Source organism: Capricornis sumatraensis, chromosome 5 (genome assembly GCF_032405125.1).
Source record: "Capricornis sumatraensis isolate serow.1 chromosome 5, serow.2, whole genome shotgun sequence".
Taxonomy (NCBI): Eukaryota; Metazoa; Chordata; class Mammalia; order Artiodactyla; family Bovidae; genus Capricornis; species Capricornis sumatraensis.
The window spans coordinates 61,423,925-61,440,480 of NC_091073.1; the positions used below are offsets into that span (position 1 = coordinate 61,423,925).

The following is a 16,556-nucleotide window of genomic DNA, read 5'->3' on the forward strand; positions in this document are numbered from 1 at the left end:
CCAACACAGGAGATGCAACAAGAGATGTGGATTCGATCCCTGGGTCAGGAAGACCCACTAGAGAGGGAAATGGTAGTCCACTCCAGTTTTCTTGCCTGGAAAAGTCCACGGATAGAGGAGCCTTTTGGGCTACAGTTCATGGGGTCACAGTCAGTCAGTCACGACCTAGCATCTGAGGGCACGTGCACACACACACACACGTGCATGTGTGCTAAATTGCTTCAGTAGTATCTGACTCCTTGCAACCCTATGGACCATAGCCTACCTGAATCCTCAGTCCATGGGATTCTCCAGGCAAGAATACTGGAGTGGGCTGCCATTTCATTCTCCCAACAAAAGTACTTGTAAACTATAAAAAAAACATGACTCCCCACCTTCAGGATTTTTTCTTAAATATCTGTCTGAGCAAATACATCAAGACAGAAAACTAAAGTGAAGTATAACACTGTGAAAGGTAAATGCAAACAGTTTTGCAAGGGTTATATGTGTTCATGTCTGCAAAAGGCAGAGGAATCAACAGGAAAACTGGAAAAAGTGTTAGAAGTGCATTAAAAAGAGCTTCTCACAGTTTTGGTGTGCTAATGACCCCCTATCCCAACAGAGGGCTAGAATGGGAGTTGCCCAAAATTATCTGACCTGAAGGAGAATACGTTTGGGAAACTGTGGTGATTCTGCCAACACAGGAAGGATCTGTCTCACCATTTAAAGACAGATGACCTAGTGGGCATGTTTCCACGTAGCATGGACTACACATCAGTGTATGTGTGCTGATGCCAAAGAAGCTAAATTAAATCCTTGTCAAAATATTTATGGGTTTGATCAGAGCTGTTAGAATATATAAACACACACACACAGCTCCCACCTGTTTCTAGCTTTTTAGGATCTTTCTGTCTACTGATGGTATGGGTGACTGATGATGTTAATTTCAAGTGGCTTGCATGTTTAACCTAATGTGTTGTTAGGTTTGATAAATAAAAGTTTTACACAGATGTGTATAACGGACTTTTGGACTCAGAGGGAGAGGGAGAGGGTGGGATGATTTGGGAGAATGGAATTGTAACATGTATACTATCATGTAAGAATCGAATCGCCAGTCTATGTCCGACGCAGGATACAGCATGCTTGGGGCTGGTGCACGGTGATGACCCAGAGAGATGTTATGGGGAGGGAGGTGAGAGGGGGGTTCATGTTTGGGAACGCATGTACACCCATGGGGATTCATGTCAATATATGGCAAAACCATACAGTATTGTAAAGTAAAATAAAGTAAAAATAAAAAAATCAAAAAAATAAAAATAAAAAAATAAAAGTCTTATATTTGGGGTGTTTTTCTGAGCAACACCATACTGTTACCTTCAGTGAAATTGTGAAATATATTTTCCTAGCAGCAATTAAGTTACAAAACTACCTTTAAGTTTTCTAGTGAACAAATCTAAATCATAATTAGATTGAGCCTGTCTCTTTTGAGTAGAGCAAGCGCCGTTTCATTCACTACCTGAAGGGTGTTAGCTTCTTGAGTTCTTATTAAGAATAATGTGCTCCAGCACTGTGGGTTTGTTTCTTACAACATTTTAAGAAATGATATTTCTATGCCTGACAATAGCTTTTTGTCAAGAGTGTTTCCAGGTGCTCGGCTTAAAGATCCCATCTCCATAAATATCAGTGCCCCCTAGTATGGCATCTTTGTGAAGAATACCTTGACATACTCTTAGTTTCTAAGGACTTGTCACTGGGCTCAGCTTCATACATATCCCTCTCTCTATTTATTCTGCCTAGGACCTTCAGATTCTATAAACCTGCATGCATCCCATTAATCCTGCATTTTTAGAATGCCCTTTAAGAAACATGGGTTTTTGCCTAAGATGCTTTTCAATGAGCATAGCTTTCTAAATTCTAACACCCACTTAAAGGAAAGCATAATTGAACTAAGACCCTTTGCAGTTCTCTTGAACTGAAAAGTTCTGAAGTTTAGGACACTATAATAGAAGAAAGAAAATACATTTCCCTGCTAATCTGTTTGTAGTTTTCTGTTTTATTTCTCAAACCTAAATGTTTAGAGCTGGTGGAGAAAACCAAAGCGTCATTTCCACTATGCATGAGAAAGAGAGGAGGAGGAAGGTTTGGGAAAGATAGCAAATCAGCTGGGCACCGAGAATGGGGAAGGAGATGATTTTTTCTCCTGGGTAAAAGTATTGAGTACAGCTCCTTTCTCTGTAAGTGCTTTAGAAATGGTAACAATAACTATGTGTGTGTGTGTGTGTGTGTGAACAATTACAATAACTCAGTAAAATGGTCTCTTTCCTCCTTACCCAAGGATTTCCTGCTGCAGATATTTACTGTGTTCCGAATATTGATACGCCCAGAGATGTTTCCAAAGGACTGGACTGTCATGCGCTTGGTGGCTAACAAGTAAGACATTTACATTGATGATAATTGCAACTCATTGAATATGGGAAGAGGAGAATATGAAATGATACAGTCACCTTTATCTCAAATTTGAAACCTCCAAATCCTGGAGTTCTTTTTCTTTGCTTCTGAGTTAACTTGTCTCACTTGTTTTGTTTGTTTCTTGCTTGCTTGCTTTTCCTAATCATTACTATTTGTTTTAAATAGGTAGTATGTTAACATAGCTCAAAAATCAAACAGTGTAACAGAGTGTGCCTTGAGAAGTCCCTCTCCCACCTACTTTACCCCTACTTCCAGCCTGCAATAACCACTTTTATTTGTTTCTTGCATGTCCTTCCACTGTTCCTTTATGCAGAGCTTAGCAGATAGCAGAATAAATGAACTGTCCTGCAAATCTTTCTTTTACATAAAATCCTGGCAATCTTTCCAAAGCAATATGTAGAAAGCCCCTCATTCATTTATGGTTTCTTTTTCTTTTGTAGCTGTATAATATTCCATTGACTAGATGTACCGTAGGTTATTTAATACCAGCTTTGTTTCAGGACCCTTGAGTCATTTCTTATCTTTCTTAACTCATTTTAACTCAGAGAATATGTTCAGCATCTCCCATGTGCTAAGCACTGGAAATAAGATAGGATCCCCGAGTTAGGCAGGTGAAGATTGAAGTTCCTTTTACACACGTGAGTGATGTGACGAACAGAAGGCTGAAAATAGTGCTCTGAAGGAAGTTCAGGAAGAGATACAGACATCTGGGGAGTTACTGATGTTGACAAAATTAGCTTATATTAAGCATATTGGGGGGGAAAAAGTAAAATGATCTGAGGTCAATAGTTGAATGAGTAGGAACCAGGAAAGGAGAGTAAGGGATGGTCAGAAGGGCCTTCTATTCCAGGAGCTATTCCTGGAGGGCACAGCGTCATGGGTTTATCTGCTCTCACACTTTTGGCCTCTATTGTCTCAGGATTTGAAATGAATATGAAGTGGGGTTTTTGTTGTTGTTGTTGTTTGTTTGTTTTTAAGAAAGTGGCTTGATCTTTATCTCCACACTTATAATTTACCCTATTTCATAAGCATCCTTTCCTTCTAGCCCACATTTGCCTGCCTCTCCTTCCTCCTCTTCTCCCATCCCCTAAACCCTCATGCTCAGGGTGAAGGTTGGATTCTTCAGGTATCTGTTCATGGGTCAAAAACATCCTTTGTTCTCCCCAGGTTCCCAAATATGATGAAGGTAAGAGCCCCAGGAAGATAGAGTTTGATGTTGATTAGAGATGCCTAATGTGGCTCCTGCTGCAGTACACATTTAGAGACGAGGAGGTGTTAAAATGCTGTGTTAAAAACTTTGTGAAGTAACAAATTGTATAATATGGCATATTATATTTTACATAAGTACAGAAACAGCTTTTCCATTTTGAAGACTAATTGAGAATCCTGAAATAGCTCTCTTTAGAGTTCAGCATATCTAGTTTGATATCTGTGAGTAGAATCAAATCTCTCTTCATCTGGATGTCCAGATGCTGCAGGTTTAAGTGGAAACCACTGGTCATGCTTCTGGCCTCATTACCAAACAGCAAACATTCTGGGTACCTGGAGAGGGTGTTGAGTGGTCCAGGCAGCCAGCACAGGAAGGGGTCTGTGCTGTTGACATCATCATCATACAGCATCATTATTTGGTCATCCTGCCTGCCCTGTGTGCAGAGGGACATTTTGACTTAAATTAGAATTTCCAGTGGCAGACATTCAAACTGAAAGTGAATTTAACATTCTGTTCCTTTTGTACAAAGGTGGTGGTTGAGCTTCTAAAAACCATGACAATCATGTGGCTTATGATAGGAAATGCCATCTCACTCTGTCACCACCTAAAAATCTCTACTACACTTGGCAAGACTTTATGGTCATGTGAGTGGGGAATGCACTTAGAAGTCAGATTCTGTTTTTGAGTAAACTTATAATGTTCAAGATTTCCATCCCTAATGTTAGCTAAATAGGAGCATGGTTCTGTTAGAGGTGAGCTCTGTGTAATGTGTGTAAACCAAAGATTAGTCCCATAGCAAACCTAAGAAAAAGGTCATAAGACTTTGCTGAATGCAGTACCATCATTCCACTGACATCCAAGTCAGTGCTGATAGGAATCTGGCACTACTTTCCCCTGGTGATGTCTGGCTGTGGTATATCCAACCTAATTCATAGACAGGACTCCACAGCCTGTGAACCACCTGCCAAGTTGGAATAGACCCCCTGACTTCTGCTGTTCACTTTCCTCTCCTTTCCTCATTTAACTGTCACAGTCATTTCCCATTCAAACCTTGAAAGCATGTGGGATCTTTCTTGTGTGATAATGGTTTTTCCAGTGGTCATGTATGGATGTGAGAGTTGGACTATAAAGCTGAGCACTGAAGAACTGATGCTTTTGAACTGTGGTGTTGCTGAAGACTCTTGAGAGTCCCTTGGACTGCAAGGAGATCCCACCAGTCCATCCTAAAGGAAATCAATCCTGTATATTCATTGGAAGGACTGATGCTGACACTGAAACTCCAATATTTTGGCCACCTGATATGAAGAACTGACTCATTTGAAAAGACCCTGATGCTGGGAAAGATTGAAGGCGGGAGGAGAACGGAATGACAGAGGATGAGATGGTTGGATGGCATCACCGACTAATGGACATGAGTTTGAGTGAACTCCAGGAGATGGTGATGGACAGGGAGGGGCCTGGCGTGCTGCAGTCCATGGGCTTGCAAAAAGTTGGACATGACTGAGCGACTAAACTGAACTGAACTGAAAGTTCAGAAATAAACCTTCAGCTATTTGTGTCTTATCTGTTAAAAAGTATAAACATCAATAGTATTGATAGAGAAATAAATCTCTGAAAGATATTTTAAGTGTGTTAAAGAGCCCACACCAGAAATTAAAAGGTTTTACTTTGTTAAATTGTATAGAAGCAAGTTTCAGAAGCTAGATCTAGGTCCCTGAAGTTGACCACCTTTTCTTCCATGACACTAACTTTCTTAGAAAAATATTTGAGAAGTGCCCCTCAAAGAGGCATTTACACCTAAACTTCCATTTTTACTACCCACTTGTATGCTTGATACATGTCAAATTGATGGTAACTGGCCCAGAAGTCACCATTGCCTAGGCTTGAACTCAATTGAATAGCCCATCCCACAAAGTACATGTTCTTTTATATGTTGGTCCTTTCTTCCAGTGTTTTCAAGTCAATTAAATGCTATCTTTAAACTGTGCTGTCCCAAATCCTGTAGCTTCTCTGCATTATGTGAAGTCCTACCAAAAGCTATGACTTATAAATACCTGGCTGTTAGTATGGTCTTTTGTTTTTTTCTACCTGAATGTCTCACATTGTGTGTTCAGGCTAAATTTCCCAAGGATAAGAAAGCTGACTTCTGCTTGCCTGCAAAGCTTAATTGTGCCTGGCCACTGTAAGTTCTTGGTAGATGTTTCACATGAGGACAGCTGCTCAATCTGAGAAAGAAGGAACATAAGGAAGATGAAAATTGAGTACCAAAAATACAGGGCACTTTGAGACAGGCTTCTCTCCACCCTCTTCCATACACATTGCAAAATACAGTACAAAAATAAAGTCACAGCTTTATACATATTTTCAAGATTTGCTTAGTGAGGAAAGTAAAAATTCCCTAGCCCTGCAGTTAAAATTTCAGACCCTTATTTTGTTTATCTTCTCTGCATGTTGGCTTCAAACATTTACTTTTGTGTGTGTGTGTGTGTGTTTTCCCACGAAACACTGAATTGTTTAGCTGATTATTACCTTCACCAGTTTATGTTCAAATGAGATATATATAGCAAATAAGTGATTTATGGAATCACAGAGTCTTAGGGAAGGTCATCCATTCCTTCATTGACTCCTTCGTTCAGTAAATATTTTCTAGTGCCTAATCTGTAAAATAAATGTCATCATGATAAAAAGCACAGTTCTGAGAGGGGAGCTGTGAAAGGAACTTTGTTCTAGACTGGAATAGAAGTTTTTATGAAGGAGTGAGACTTGAGCTGAAATCTGTAGCAGGAATTAATAGGTAGACAGCAAAGAAAGACTTCTGATCAGCAGGAATAGCATACACACAGGCCCTGTGGTCAGAGTGAAGATGGCACATTCAAGGATCTGGAAGACTGTGTGGAGGAAATGCGAGGAGGGAAGGAACCAATAAAAATGAAGTTGGAAGAAGACAAGGTCCAGATATTAGGGGGTAAAGAGACAAGAGAGAAACCAGGAAAGACCAGTTAGGAGCTTAATAACAGCACTCTGGGTAAGAGAAGATGACGAGTTGAGCAGGTGGATTGCAGTGAAGGTAGTGGAAAGATCAGTTTTTAAAATTTTTTTATTGAAGGATAATTCCTTTACAGAATTTTGTTGTTTTCTGTCAAACCTCAACATGAATCAACCATAGTTATACATATATCCCCTCCCTTTTGAAATTCCCTCCCATCTTCCTCCCCACCCCAGCTCCCTGGGTAGATACAGAGCCCCTGTTCGAAAACAGAGATGACAAGACTTGGAGATGGCTGAATGTGGGCAGGAGAGAAAAAAGTTTGAAGATGGCTCTTAGAATTGTGGCCTCAACAGAAGGACAAATGGTATTAACATTCACTTAAATGGAAGATACTGAGAGAGGAATGGGAGAGGTGAGGGATCCTTGATTGAGCAAAATTTGAGATGCTGTTAGATCCCCAAGTGGAGATGTGGAGAAGAGGCTGGACATGCTTGTACGGAGCTCAGAGAAGTGAAGACTTGCGACATGCTAATACATTTGAGGTCCTTGGCATCGGGTAGTATTTGAAGTCATCAAACTGAATGAGAGCACTCTAGAGGAAAGTAGAGATTGAAAAGAGAAGCCTCTTTAAGACTGGGCCCTGCAACATGCCCACCTTCCAAGGTCAAGATGTTTGGAAGCCGCCAGCAACAGAGATGGAAGAGGAGCAGCCTATGATGTAAGGCGAGAACCAGAAGGGCATAATACCAACCGTCTGAGGAAGATATTTCATAAAGGAAGGCGTCTGGGGAGGTTGGGGGATGAAGACTGACAACTATCCCTGGGTTTTGGCAGTGGGATGCAGATTCTGGTGACCTTGACAAGTGCTGTTTCAGTGGAGTGATAAAGATGAAAGTCTTATCAGAGTGAATTCGAGAGCAGATGGGAATTGAAAAAATGAAAGCAATAATTATCAGCTCTTTAGAAGATTTTGCTGTAAGAAGGAGCAGAGAAATGTGGCTATATCTGGAAGGAGATATGAACGCTAAGATTCATTTCTGAATATGGAATATTATGCATGTTGGGTTACAGATAGGAAGGGCACAGAAAAAAGAAATATTGATAGTGCTAAAGAAAACAGGCCTAAGTGAAGAAACAGTGTCCCTAGGTAAGCCAGTAGGGGTGGGATCAAGTACAGGATTTTTCATTGTGCCTGTCTGAGAACACCTTTCCTGAAGGTAGCGCTGTCTGCTGTCAAGTTGCACTGGAAATTAGGTCAGCTGCATAAGCGTACAGTTTAGCTCCGTTGACATTTTTTTTTGTGGTGAGACTTTCTCAGTGAAGGAAGCCCACCACACTTAGGATAGCACTGATAAAGTACCCAGCAGGAAGCTTGGCTTTAGCTAGGAGCGTTGATCCGTTGTAACAGGAAGGAAGACAAAGTATGTGACACAGACTATGCAAAGTTTTATGTTAGAGTAGATGATCTGTTGAAAGTGAAAAATTGAAAGTGTTAGTTGCTTAGTCATGACCAATTCTTTTCAACCCTGTGGACTGCAGCCCTTCAGGCTCCTCTATCCATGGAATTTTCCAAGCAAGAATACTGAAGGGGGTTACCATTCCCTTTTCCGGGTTATCTTCCCCACCTGGGGATTGAACCAGATTGCCTGCATTACAGGCAAATTCTTTACCATTTGAGCCACCAGGGAAGCCTGAGGTCTGCCAGGCTCCTCTGTCATGGAATTTTCCAGGCAAGAATACTGGAAAAGGTAACCATTCCCTTCTCCAGATGTTCTTCCCAACCCAGGGATTGAGCCAGGGTCTCCTGCCTTGCAGGAAGATTATTTATCATCTGAGCCACCAGGGAAGCTCATCATCTGTTGAAGACCCATTGAAAAATAATTATTATTGTTTTTTGTGGGATTTTTCTATTAGGGTCATTGTCTTTAAATACTTTACTGGGGGGGGGGCGGGGGACGTGGGGGAGGATAGTGATTTTTACCAAAAACTATATTACTAAGAGAAATGTGCCATACTTTCAGAGTTATAGCAAATATTTACAAAAGAATTGCCTGCATCTCCTGGTGAGGTGTGAGTTGATAGAATGAATCCATGAGGAAAGGCAAGAATTCATTAGGATTTAAGTCTAATAGGCCAAACAAACAAACAAAAACTGAGGCTGTTGCCACATGAGTGATTTTATACCAACACTGCCCAGAGGAGAAGGTCATGGAATTTCTAAAAATCCTTCCATTTCAATCCTTGTTGATTCTTTTGACCTCACCTGCACTGCATACCTCCTTGACTAAAAGCAGAGTCACTTCTTTTCCTGCCTTCCTGTTTGGCTTATTCTGTGACCTCCACTTGGAGTGGCTTTCTCCATCAGCTTTGCCTGTCTTAATCTCAGTCTCTTCTTCAAAATATGTATAGAAACAGTATTGGTTCCTTTACAGTGATAAATGTGCCATACCAATAATAGATGTTAATAATAAGGGAAACTGGGTATGACGTATACAGGAACTCTCTGTATTATCTTTGCAATAATCCTGTAAGCCTAAAACAACTGTTCTTAGAAAAAGTTTATTTAAAAACAAATAGCTATAGAAAAGTATAAAAAGTTCTACAAGGCTTACATTTTAGAAATATCTAGTATAGTCTTTGGACTCTGTGGGAGAGGGAGAGGGTAGGATGATTTGGGAGAATGGGATTGAAACATGTACAATATCATATATGAAACGAGTCGCCAGTCCAGGTTCAATGCATGATACCGGATGCTTGGGGCTGATGCACTGGGACGACCCAGAGGGATGGTACAGGGAGGGAGGAGGGTGGGGGTTCAGGATGGGGAGCACGTGTATACCTGTGGCGGATTCATGTTGATGTATGGCAAAACCAATACAATATTGTAAAGTAATTAACCTCCAATTAAAATACATGAATTTATATATTAAAAAAAGAAAGAAATATCTAGTACAGCAAATAATTATCACAAACCATAGATTTAAATACCAGTTTGAAACTGCAGTCATTCAGCAAACACTTGCTGGGCTAGGCCTTTGGTGATGCAGTATTTACCATAGACAAATTTCCCAAATGTCATTGCTCACCAAGTTCCAACCCTCGTCTGTCTTCTTTTCCATCTCTAACCCCAGACCTCACAATGCATGATCACATGCATCAGAATCATGTGGCTGAGCCCTGGCGTGGTCTCACCAAGCCATAGCCTCTGGTGAGACCCTAAAGCCTTGTATATCTTTCAGGTGCTACTCATGTACTGACATTTGAGGACCACTAGCTTAGGTCACGGAGAAAGCAATGGCGACCCACTCCAGTACTCTTGCCTGGAGAATCCCAGGGATGGCGGAGCCTGGTGGGCTGCCATCTATGGGGTCGCACAGAGTTGGACATGACTGAAGCGACTTAGCAGCAGCAGCTTAGGTCAGTTTCCTCCGATGGCTGTCCAGGATTTTGATCTGCCCTCTTAACCCTCCAGCTTATAGGGAATTTGTCATCCTCCAAGTTTAGATCTCCTTAGTTTTTCAGTGCACAAACATTAACCTTATTGATGCCCAGTTTATCTAAAAACTGGATATTGGAATCCAAAATATTCAGTCCATTTATAATTTAGGGAGATGGGCTTTTGCTTGAGCAGATTATCAGGTTAGAGTAGTTTTCAAAAGGACAGTTTATACGATGAGGTTTCTCTAGGGGGGGATGGCATTGCATAAAAATACTTTCTAAATGCCAGAAATGAGGTGGCAGCTGGAAAACTTGAAGAAAGAGCTTTGATTTCCTGTCTGCTAGTTTCTCTTTTATGTATACATTTATCACGCTGTGCCATAGATTAGGGTTGTCAAAAGTGATCCTTATGCTTGCATTCCTATGGCAGACACCAGTATTTTGACCATTTGTAGTAACAGATTGCAAACCTTTCTTGGCTATTGAATTGGAGCCCTGAGATTTGAAAAGTCCACATATTCAGAAACTGAGTCATGAGTAAAAGAATAAAACCAAAGGGAGCCACATGGTTTTGGGTAAATTAGAACAAGTAAAGAAAAATCCTTAAACACTACAGGTTTCCACCACAGTGAAGGAGCCATAATATATATGTGCCTTTTTAGCTGATTGAGGGCCTGTGTGCCAGGAAACTGTCTTAGTGCTGAGGCATAAAAAGCTCTGGGAGCTGCCTCTGTGACTTGGGCTGAATATTATAAGCATAAATGAAAAGCAATTGAAATAGTCATTTTAAGATCTTTTTAGCCCTGGGAAGTCATATTTTTGAAGGTCTTATCCCTCATCATACCACCTGTTGCATGCCAAAATGAAAAGCAGTTTTTACATTTTGTTTTTTAAAGTATTGGCCTATGTAATAAATTGCCAGGCTTCCCTGGTGATTGAGACGGTAAAGAATCTTCCTGCAATGCAAGAGACCCAGGTTCAATCCCTGGGTCAGGAAGATCCCCTAGGGAAGGAAATGGCAACCCACTCCAGTATTCTTACCTGGAAAATCTCATGGACAGAGGAGTCTAGCAGGCTACAATCCATGGGGTTGCACAGAGTCAAACGTGACTGAGCGACTAACAAACATATGCAGTACTTTCCAAAGCCCCTGAAAAGGCCTGTGCCCTGTACTTCTTATGCCTGATGATAAAGCACCCTTGGTAAGAGGATGTGATGTTCAGTGTAGAGCAAGGATGCATGTCTTGTTAAAGAGCCACAGTAGTCATTGGCCTAAAATTCTTGAAGGCAGGAGAATGCAAAGCAGTGTTGTTTGGAATGTGTTTCTGACTTGGACCTCTCCAGAGCCTTGCTCTTCAAAAGTTGGATTGTGAATCAACAGCGTGAACATTTCCAGGAGCTTGTAAGAAATGCAGAACTTTTAGCCCTATCCCAAGCCTGCTGAATCATGATCTGCATCTTAATGGATCACCAGGCACCCATGGACGTTTGTCTAACTTTTAAAAAGGTTTGTCTAGATCAGTGGTTCTCAGCTCTGGGTGTACATGGGAATCACCTGGGAGCTTTACTGATCCTGAGGTCCACATTGCACCCCAGTCCAATTATTAAATCTCTGGGGTGTGACCCAGACATCTATGTTTTTTAAAGCTCCCCAGTGATTCCAGTAAGCAGTCAGCTTGAGGCTCACAGGTCCTTCATAAAGCCAGAGAGACTCCTTGTCGTTTACCAGCAAGTGCTGTTCAAGAAGCCGTGGATTTTGTTCATGTGTTTGGGATCTAGCATATAAGTTACAAATGAGTAGTCTTTGGCAAGGAATCATCCCACTTGAAGATTGAGTTTGTTGGCTCCTTTTCACAGCATTGGGCCCAATAACCCAAATCTCAGATATGTCATGTTCTACTAACACTAGAGGTTACTGTTTCTGAACAACAGTCCAAGCTAGAGTTGCGGGCCAGAAGGTGGTTTTGATGTGCAACTCGAGTATCGTGGTTCTGTGTATGCTTCTTCATTGACTATTGAAGGAAAACATTTGTTAGGGATGCAAAATTTTCTTCTTTAAACTTAGAAGCCCAGCAACGCGATAGGTGCTGGACAAAGAGCCCCTTCCTTGCCTGATAGTGTTCCATTTTCTGATAATTAAGCTTTAGTTTTATATAGTAAGATTTGAATGAACTACTTTAGAGACTTAATCAGTTACCAGCATGGATTTCATCAGTGTCTGTGGACAGTTGTCACTTTATACTGTTTTGATATATGTGATTTGTCTCTTTGATGTGGAATTCACTGTTGATATCTGCCATTTGGGCAATAGAAGAAACCATAGGACTTCTCAATCTCATAGGCTTTACTTATGCTTGACTTTCATAGGATGAGTCATTGGAAGGTGTAAATGACATATTAAAAGGCACATGAATGTAACACAGTGCTTGCCCATGGTAGAGCAAGTACCCAAGAAAATGGTGGCTTTCTTCTCTTTTTTCTTCTTAATACATTGTTGACCAGGGGTTTTGGCAGAAACTAATGCCTGTGGCCAGCAATTTGTTATGTAAGTGAATGTTGAAACATCTCCAGTCAATAACAGGTGACAAAAGATGTATTAATAATCTCTGTCAATAAGTTGTTAACTTGAGCTTCCATATTCAACCATATTCCTTAGCCTCGTTAGTCCTCTCCTGCCCCACAGGGAAACTATAATAGTGACTTTTCCAACAGATTGCAATAAGGAACATTTATGTTCTTCAAAAACTATAAATATTCTTCTAATGAGAATTAAATATTCTTTCAATCTCTATTTTACCAGTAGGATAACCAAGGTGTGAGGTTGATGAGGTCTTTTGTTTCATGTTACTTTACCTAGGGTCATACAATTACATCCTCCAGTTACAAGTCCTGTAATGAGAACTAGGGCCTCATCATATCACAAGTACTTCCTTATGCATGCATCTTAGGAAAGGCCAAAGAGATTTTAAATATCAGTCATTTATTAATTGCTGCTTCGTTGCTGGTGGTTTGGGGAGTGACCTATCTTGTTTCAATAAATGCTGTTATCTGACATTAAATGAGCCAATTGGAATTGCATTCAGTTTTGAACATATGCTCTTGTAGCCATAAAAAGGAGCTGGTTTTGAACAAATTGCTTCACTCAAGAGTTGACCAAGGATGCTTACTAAATCCTTTGTTAATCTCCCTAGCAAGATACAGATGACTGTATATGGCCCCTCTGACAGGCTTTCCCTAATTCTCCAGCGCAGAGGTGCCCCCTTCTCCAAACTGCTGTAACACTGTCAGTTTCACACAGCTTAGTACTAGGATATGGATGATTTCACAGTCTGTAGTGGTTTCCTTAGTGGCAGTCTTGTCACCATGGAGAGGCAGTCTGACTCCCATAGCTCTTACATGCCCGCTAACCCCTTGAATAGGGGAGAGCAGAGAGCAGACGGTCAAATAAATACTCAATATGATCTATTGCTTTAGCTTGCCCGTTTCATCTTTGGGCTCTTTCTCTTTTGCTGTATTTTATAAGTTTTTATACTTTCTTCCATATTAATAGGATGTAGACTGTTGTAAATTTAATAAAAAATTTTTGCTTTGTTTAGAAATTTAAAAATTGTAAAACATCAAGACAGTATAATTCTGGGTCATATGAATTTATAGATTTTTCTGCATATCATTTCAGTGATAGATTCTTTCACTTTTTTTCCTAGGTGTCCTCTTTTTTATTTCAAATATGAATTATCTAATATTGTTCCACAGGCTTACTGAAGAGGTTTTCTTTTGTCTTAATTACTTTATTCTTGCCTAATAAATGGTTTTCAGTAATGTGAAGTTTTCAACTTAAAATGTATTCTTTTTTATCACTAGCGTCATTATTACAACAGTTCTGTACCTGTCAGATGCACTTCGGAAGAACTTCTTAAATGAAAACTTTGATTATAAGGTCAGTATCCATTTAGATGACTATCTTGCTTGAGTTAAAAGGTTTTACATTGTCCCTCAAGAAATTTCCTCATGAATTTTCTTTCTCTTAGTAATAAGAAAATAAAGTTATTCTGGCTACCTCAAATTAATCTTGGAGCATATTAGTTTCAGTTACGAATAATATTAAGAGTTCTTCATTCTATTTGTGAATAAGTTAGGTCTATAACTATGTTCATCAACATGGTCAAAACCATAGTGCTTAAGAGGAAAGAATGTTCTTTACTGTTACTGTAAATTTTAATTCTTTTTCTTTTTGATCCCCTGCAAGACAAAAAGAACTTAGTACATAAGGTTTTAAAGCATCTTTTAAAATAGAGTTTATGTAAAGAGCATATTTACAAAGTAAACTGGTTAGTTCCTTTAAATCTCTATCTTCTTATATTTTAGAATGAACTAGTGAAAAGGAAAAAAATGAAAAATTAGTAAGATTCTTTAGGGCAGATCTCTCTGTAAGTTTGTAATGTAATATGATATGCCTGGGTCTCTAAGAATTCTCAGTGTACCATTTTTTAAATAGAGAATGAAAAATGGTAAATAAAGATGGGCAGTGCCTATCCTGGTTTCCCTTCTTAGTGGTGTTTTATGTTTTTGACATCTTAATTTCCCATTCTTTTAAAAATAACATCTTTTATACTAAACATTCAATAAAATTTCCTTATCAGAGAACTAGAAAATACAAAAAGTATAATAGAAACCAGTGGAATTTTAATGGTTGCGTAATGTGTATATACTTTATAATAAAATATCAAAATTTCATAATCACATTACTTTTTAATATTCAGTTTGTTTCTACTGTTTTATTCTCATAAATTACTCTTACAAAATAAAATTTGACTTATATTCCTAATTGTTTCTTTGGATAAATACTTATAAATGAAAATGTTCAGTTAAAGGTTGTAACAGTTAAATGTTCAGTTAAAGGTTATATTTGATTGCCTAGGTGTATACCAGTACTAGAGGAGACCATTTTGGGGGGCAGTTTGATAAGGGGAACAATTTTTTGCTTTATTTACATTTCTCACTGAGATGAAGTAAAGTCGCTCAGTCATGTCTGACTCTTTGCCACCCCATAGACTGTAGCCTGCCAGGTTCCTCTGTCTATGAGATTTTCCAGGGAAGGATACTGGAGTGGGTTGCCATTTCCTTCTCCAGGGGACCTTCCCAACCCGGGATCGAACCCTGGTCTCTTGTATTGCAGGCATATTCTTTACCATCTGAGCCAAGAGGAAGCCCACATTTCTCACTAGTTATGTTATTAATTATTAATTGGTTATTAATAATTAACTAGTTATTAGTTATTGACTAAAATTCATGTTTTGTGAGGTATCTGTTCTTTTGTTCATCATTTTACTTAGAGTTTTATATTCTTTTTTATTTGTGAATACTCTTTATGTATAAAATATATTAATTCTTTATAATGTTTCTTATATTAATCTTTAATTTTACATGATGTCAATAGAAAAGTCGTTTCTTTCCCTATGTCCTCCATGTTTTTGGTTACATTTATTTCTGGAAATTTTATTTTGATCTCTTTCTAATGCATTTTTGGTGTAAGAGAACTTAGAAGATTTGTCTGGGTGGGGAATTTTTATGTACTCTCTGAATTTAAATCAATTAGCATATCCAAAAGAGTATATGTATCTTTCTTTTTTTTCTTTTATTTTGAGTCCTACATTAAAAGGGGTTCCAGAATGAAATCACACTGAAATAAAGTTATCCAGCTTATGCCTCAGCCTCCTTGGAGACACACAGACATGTTATGGGAGAAATGAAGTATCTACCACTTAGCATATACCAGAGAGCTCATGAAACTTGGGATACAGCAATATAAAAATAGTATCTATTTAGTTAGTTTGCTTTTTTGTTACAGGAAATTTCACAGATGTATAAAAGTAAAGAGAATAGTGATGAATCCCTCATGTACCCATACTCAGGGACAGCTACTATCAACTCATGGCCCATCTTATTGCAACTCTCCCCCCATCCACTTACCATTTTTGAAGCAAATCCAAGATATCTTGTCACTTCGCCTGTAAATATTTTTGTAACCCCATAGTATTTAAATATGTCATTCTCATTTTAGATCTGGGATTCCTACTTTTACCTTGCGGTCATTTTTATAAACCAGTTGTGTCTGCAGTTAGAGATGTTTACACCTTCCAAAAAGAAAAAGGTATTAGAAAAGTAAGTACCAGTGTATAATTGGGTAAGAATATGAGGCAAATCAAATGTTGTGCCTTTTAAAAAGTATTTCAGTTCGAGTGATTCATAAATCTGATCTCCATAACTAGAAGTCAAAGTGGAGGGGCAATGACCAAGAGGACAACAAGCAACTTTTCTGGGAATTTCACTACTTTGAGCTTATTTAGAAATCTTTGTCCTCAGTCTTTCAGGATTCAAAAATACTAGAGGAGCCAAAAATTATGAGACAAATATGTTTCATTCAAGGGTTAATATGTGAATTTGAATTAGAGGCATCAAGACATGTATTAA

At 39.1% G+C, this 16,556-nt stretch overlaps 1 protein-coding gene across 1 annotated transcript in view; it reads left to right on the forward strand.

The window, feature by feature from the left end:
• The window catches only part of DOCK4 (dedicator of cytokinesis 4), a 472,233-nt gene that overhangs the window by 375,119 nt on the left and 80,558 nt on the right, over positions 1-16,556 (forward strand). The window contains exons 27-29 of the mRNA XM_068972403.1: positions 2,315-2,409; positions 13,947-14,022; positions 16,147-16,247. Coding sequence (XP_068828504.1) covers positions 2,315-2,409; positions 13,947-14,022; positions 16,147-16,247 — 272 coding nt within the window. The remainder of the gene's footprint in view (positions 1-2,314; positions 2,410-13,946; positions 14,023-16,146; positions 16,248-16,556) is intronic.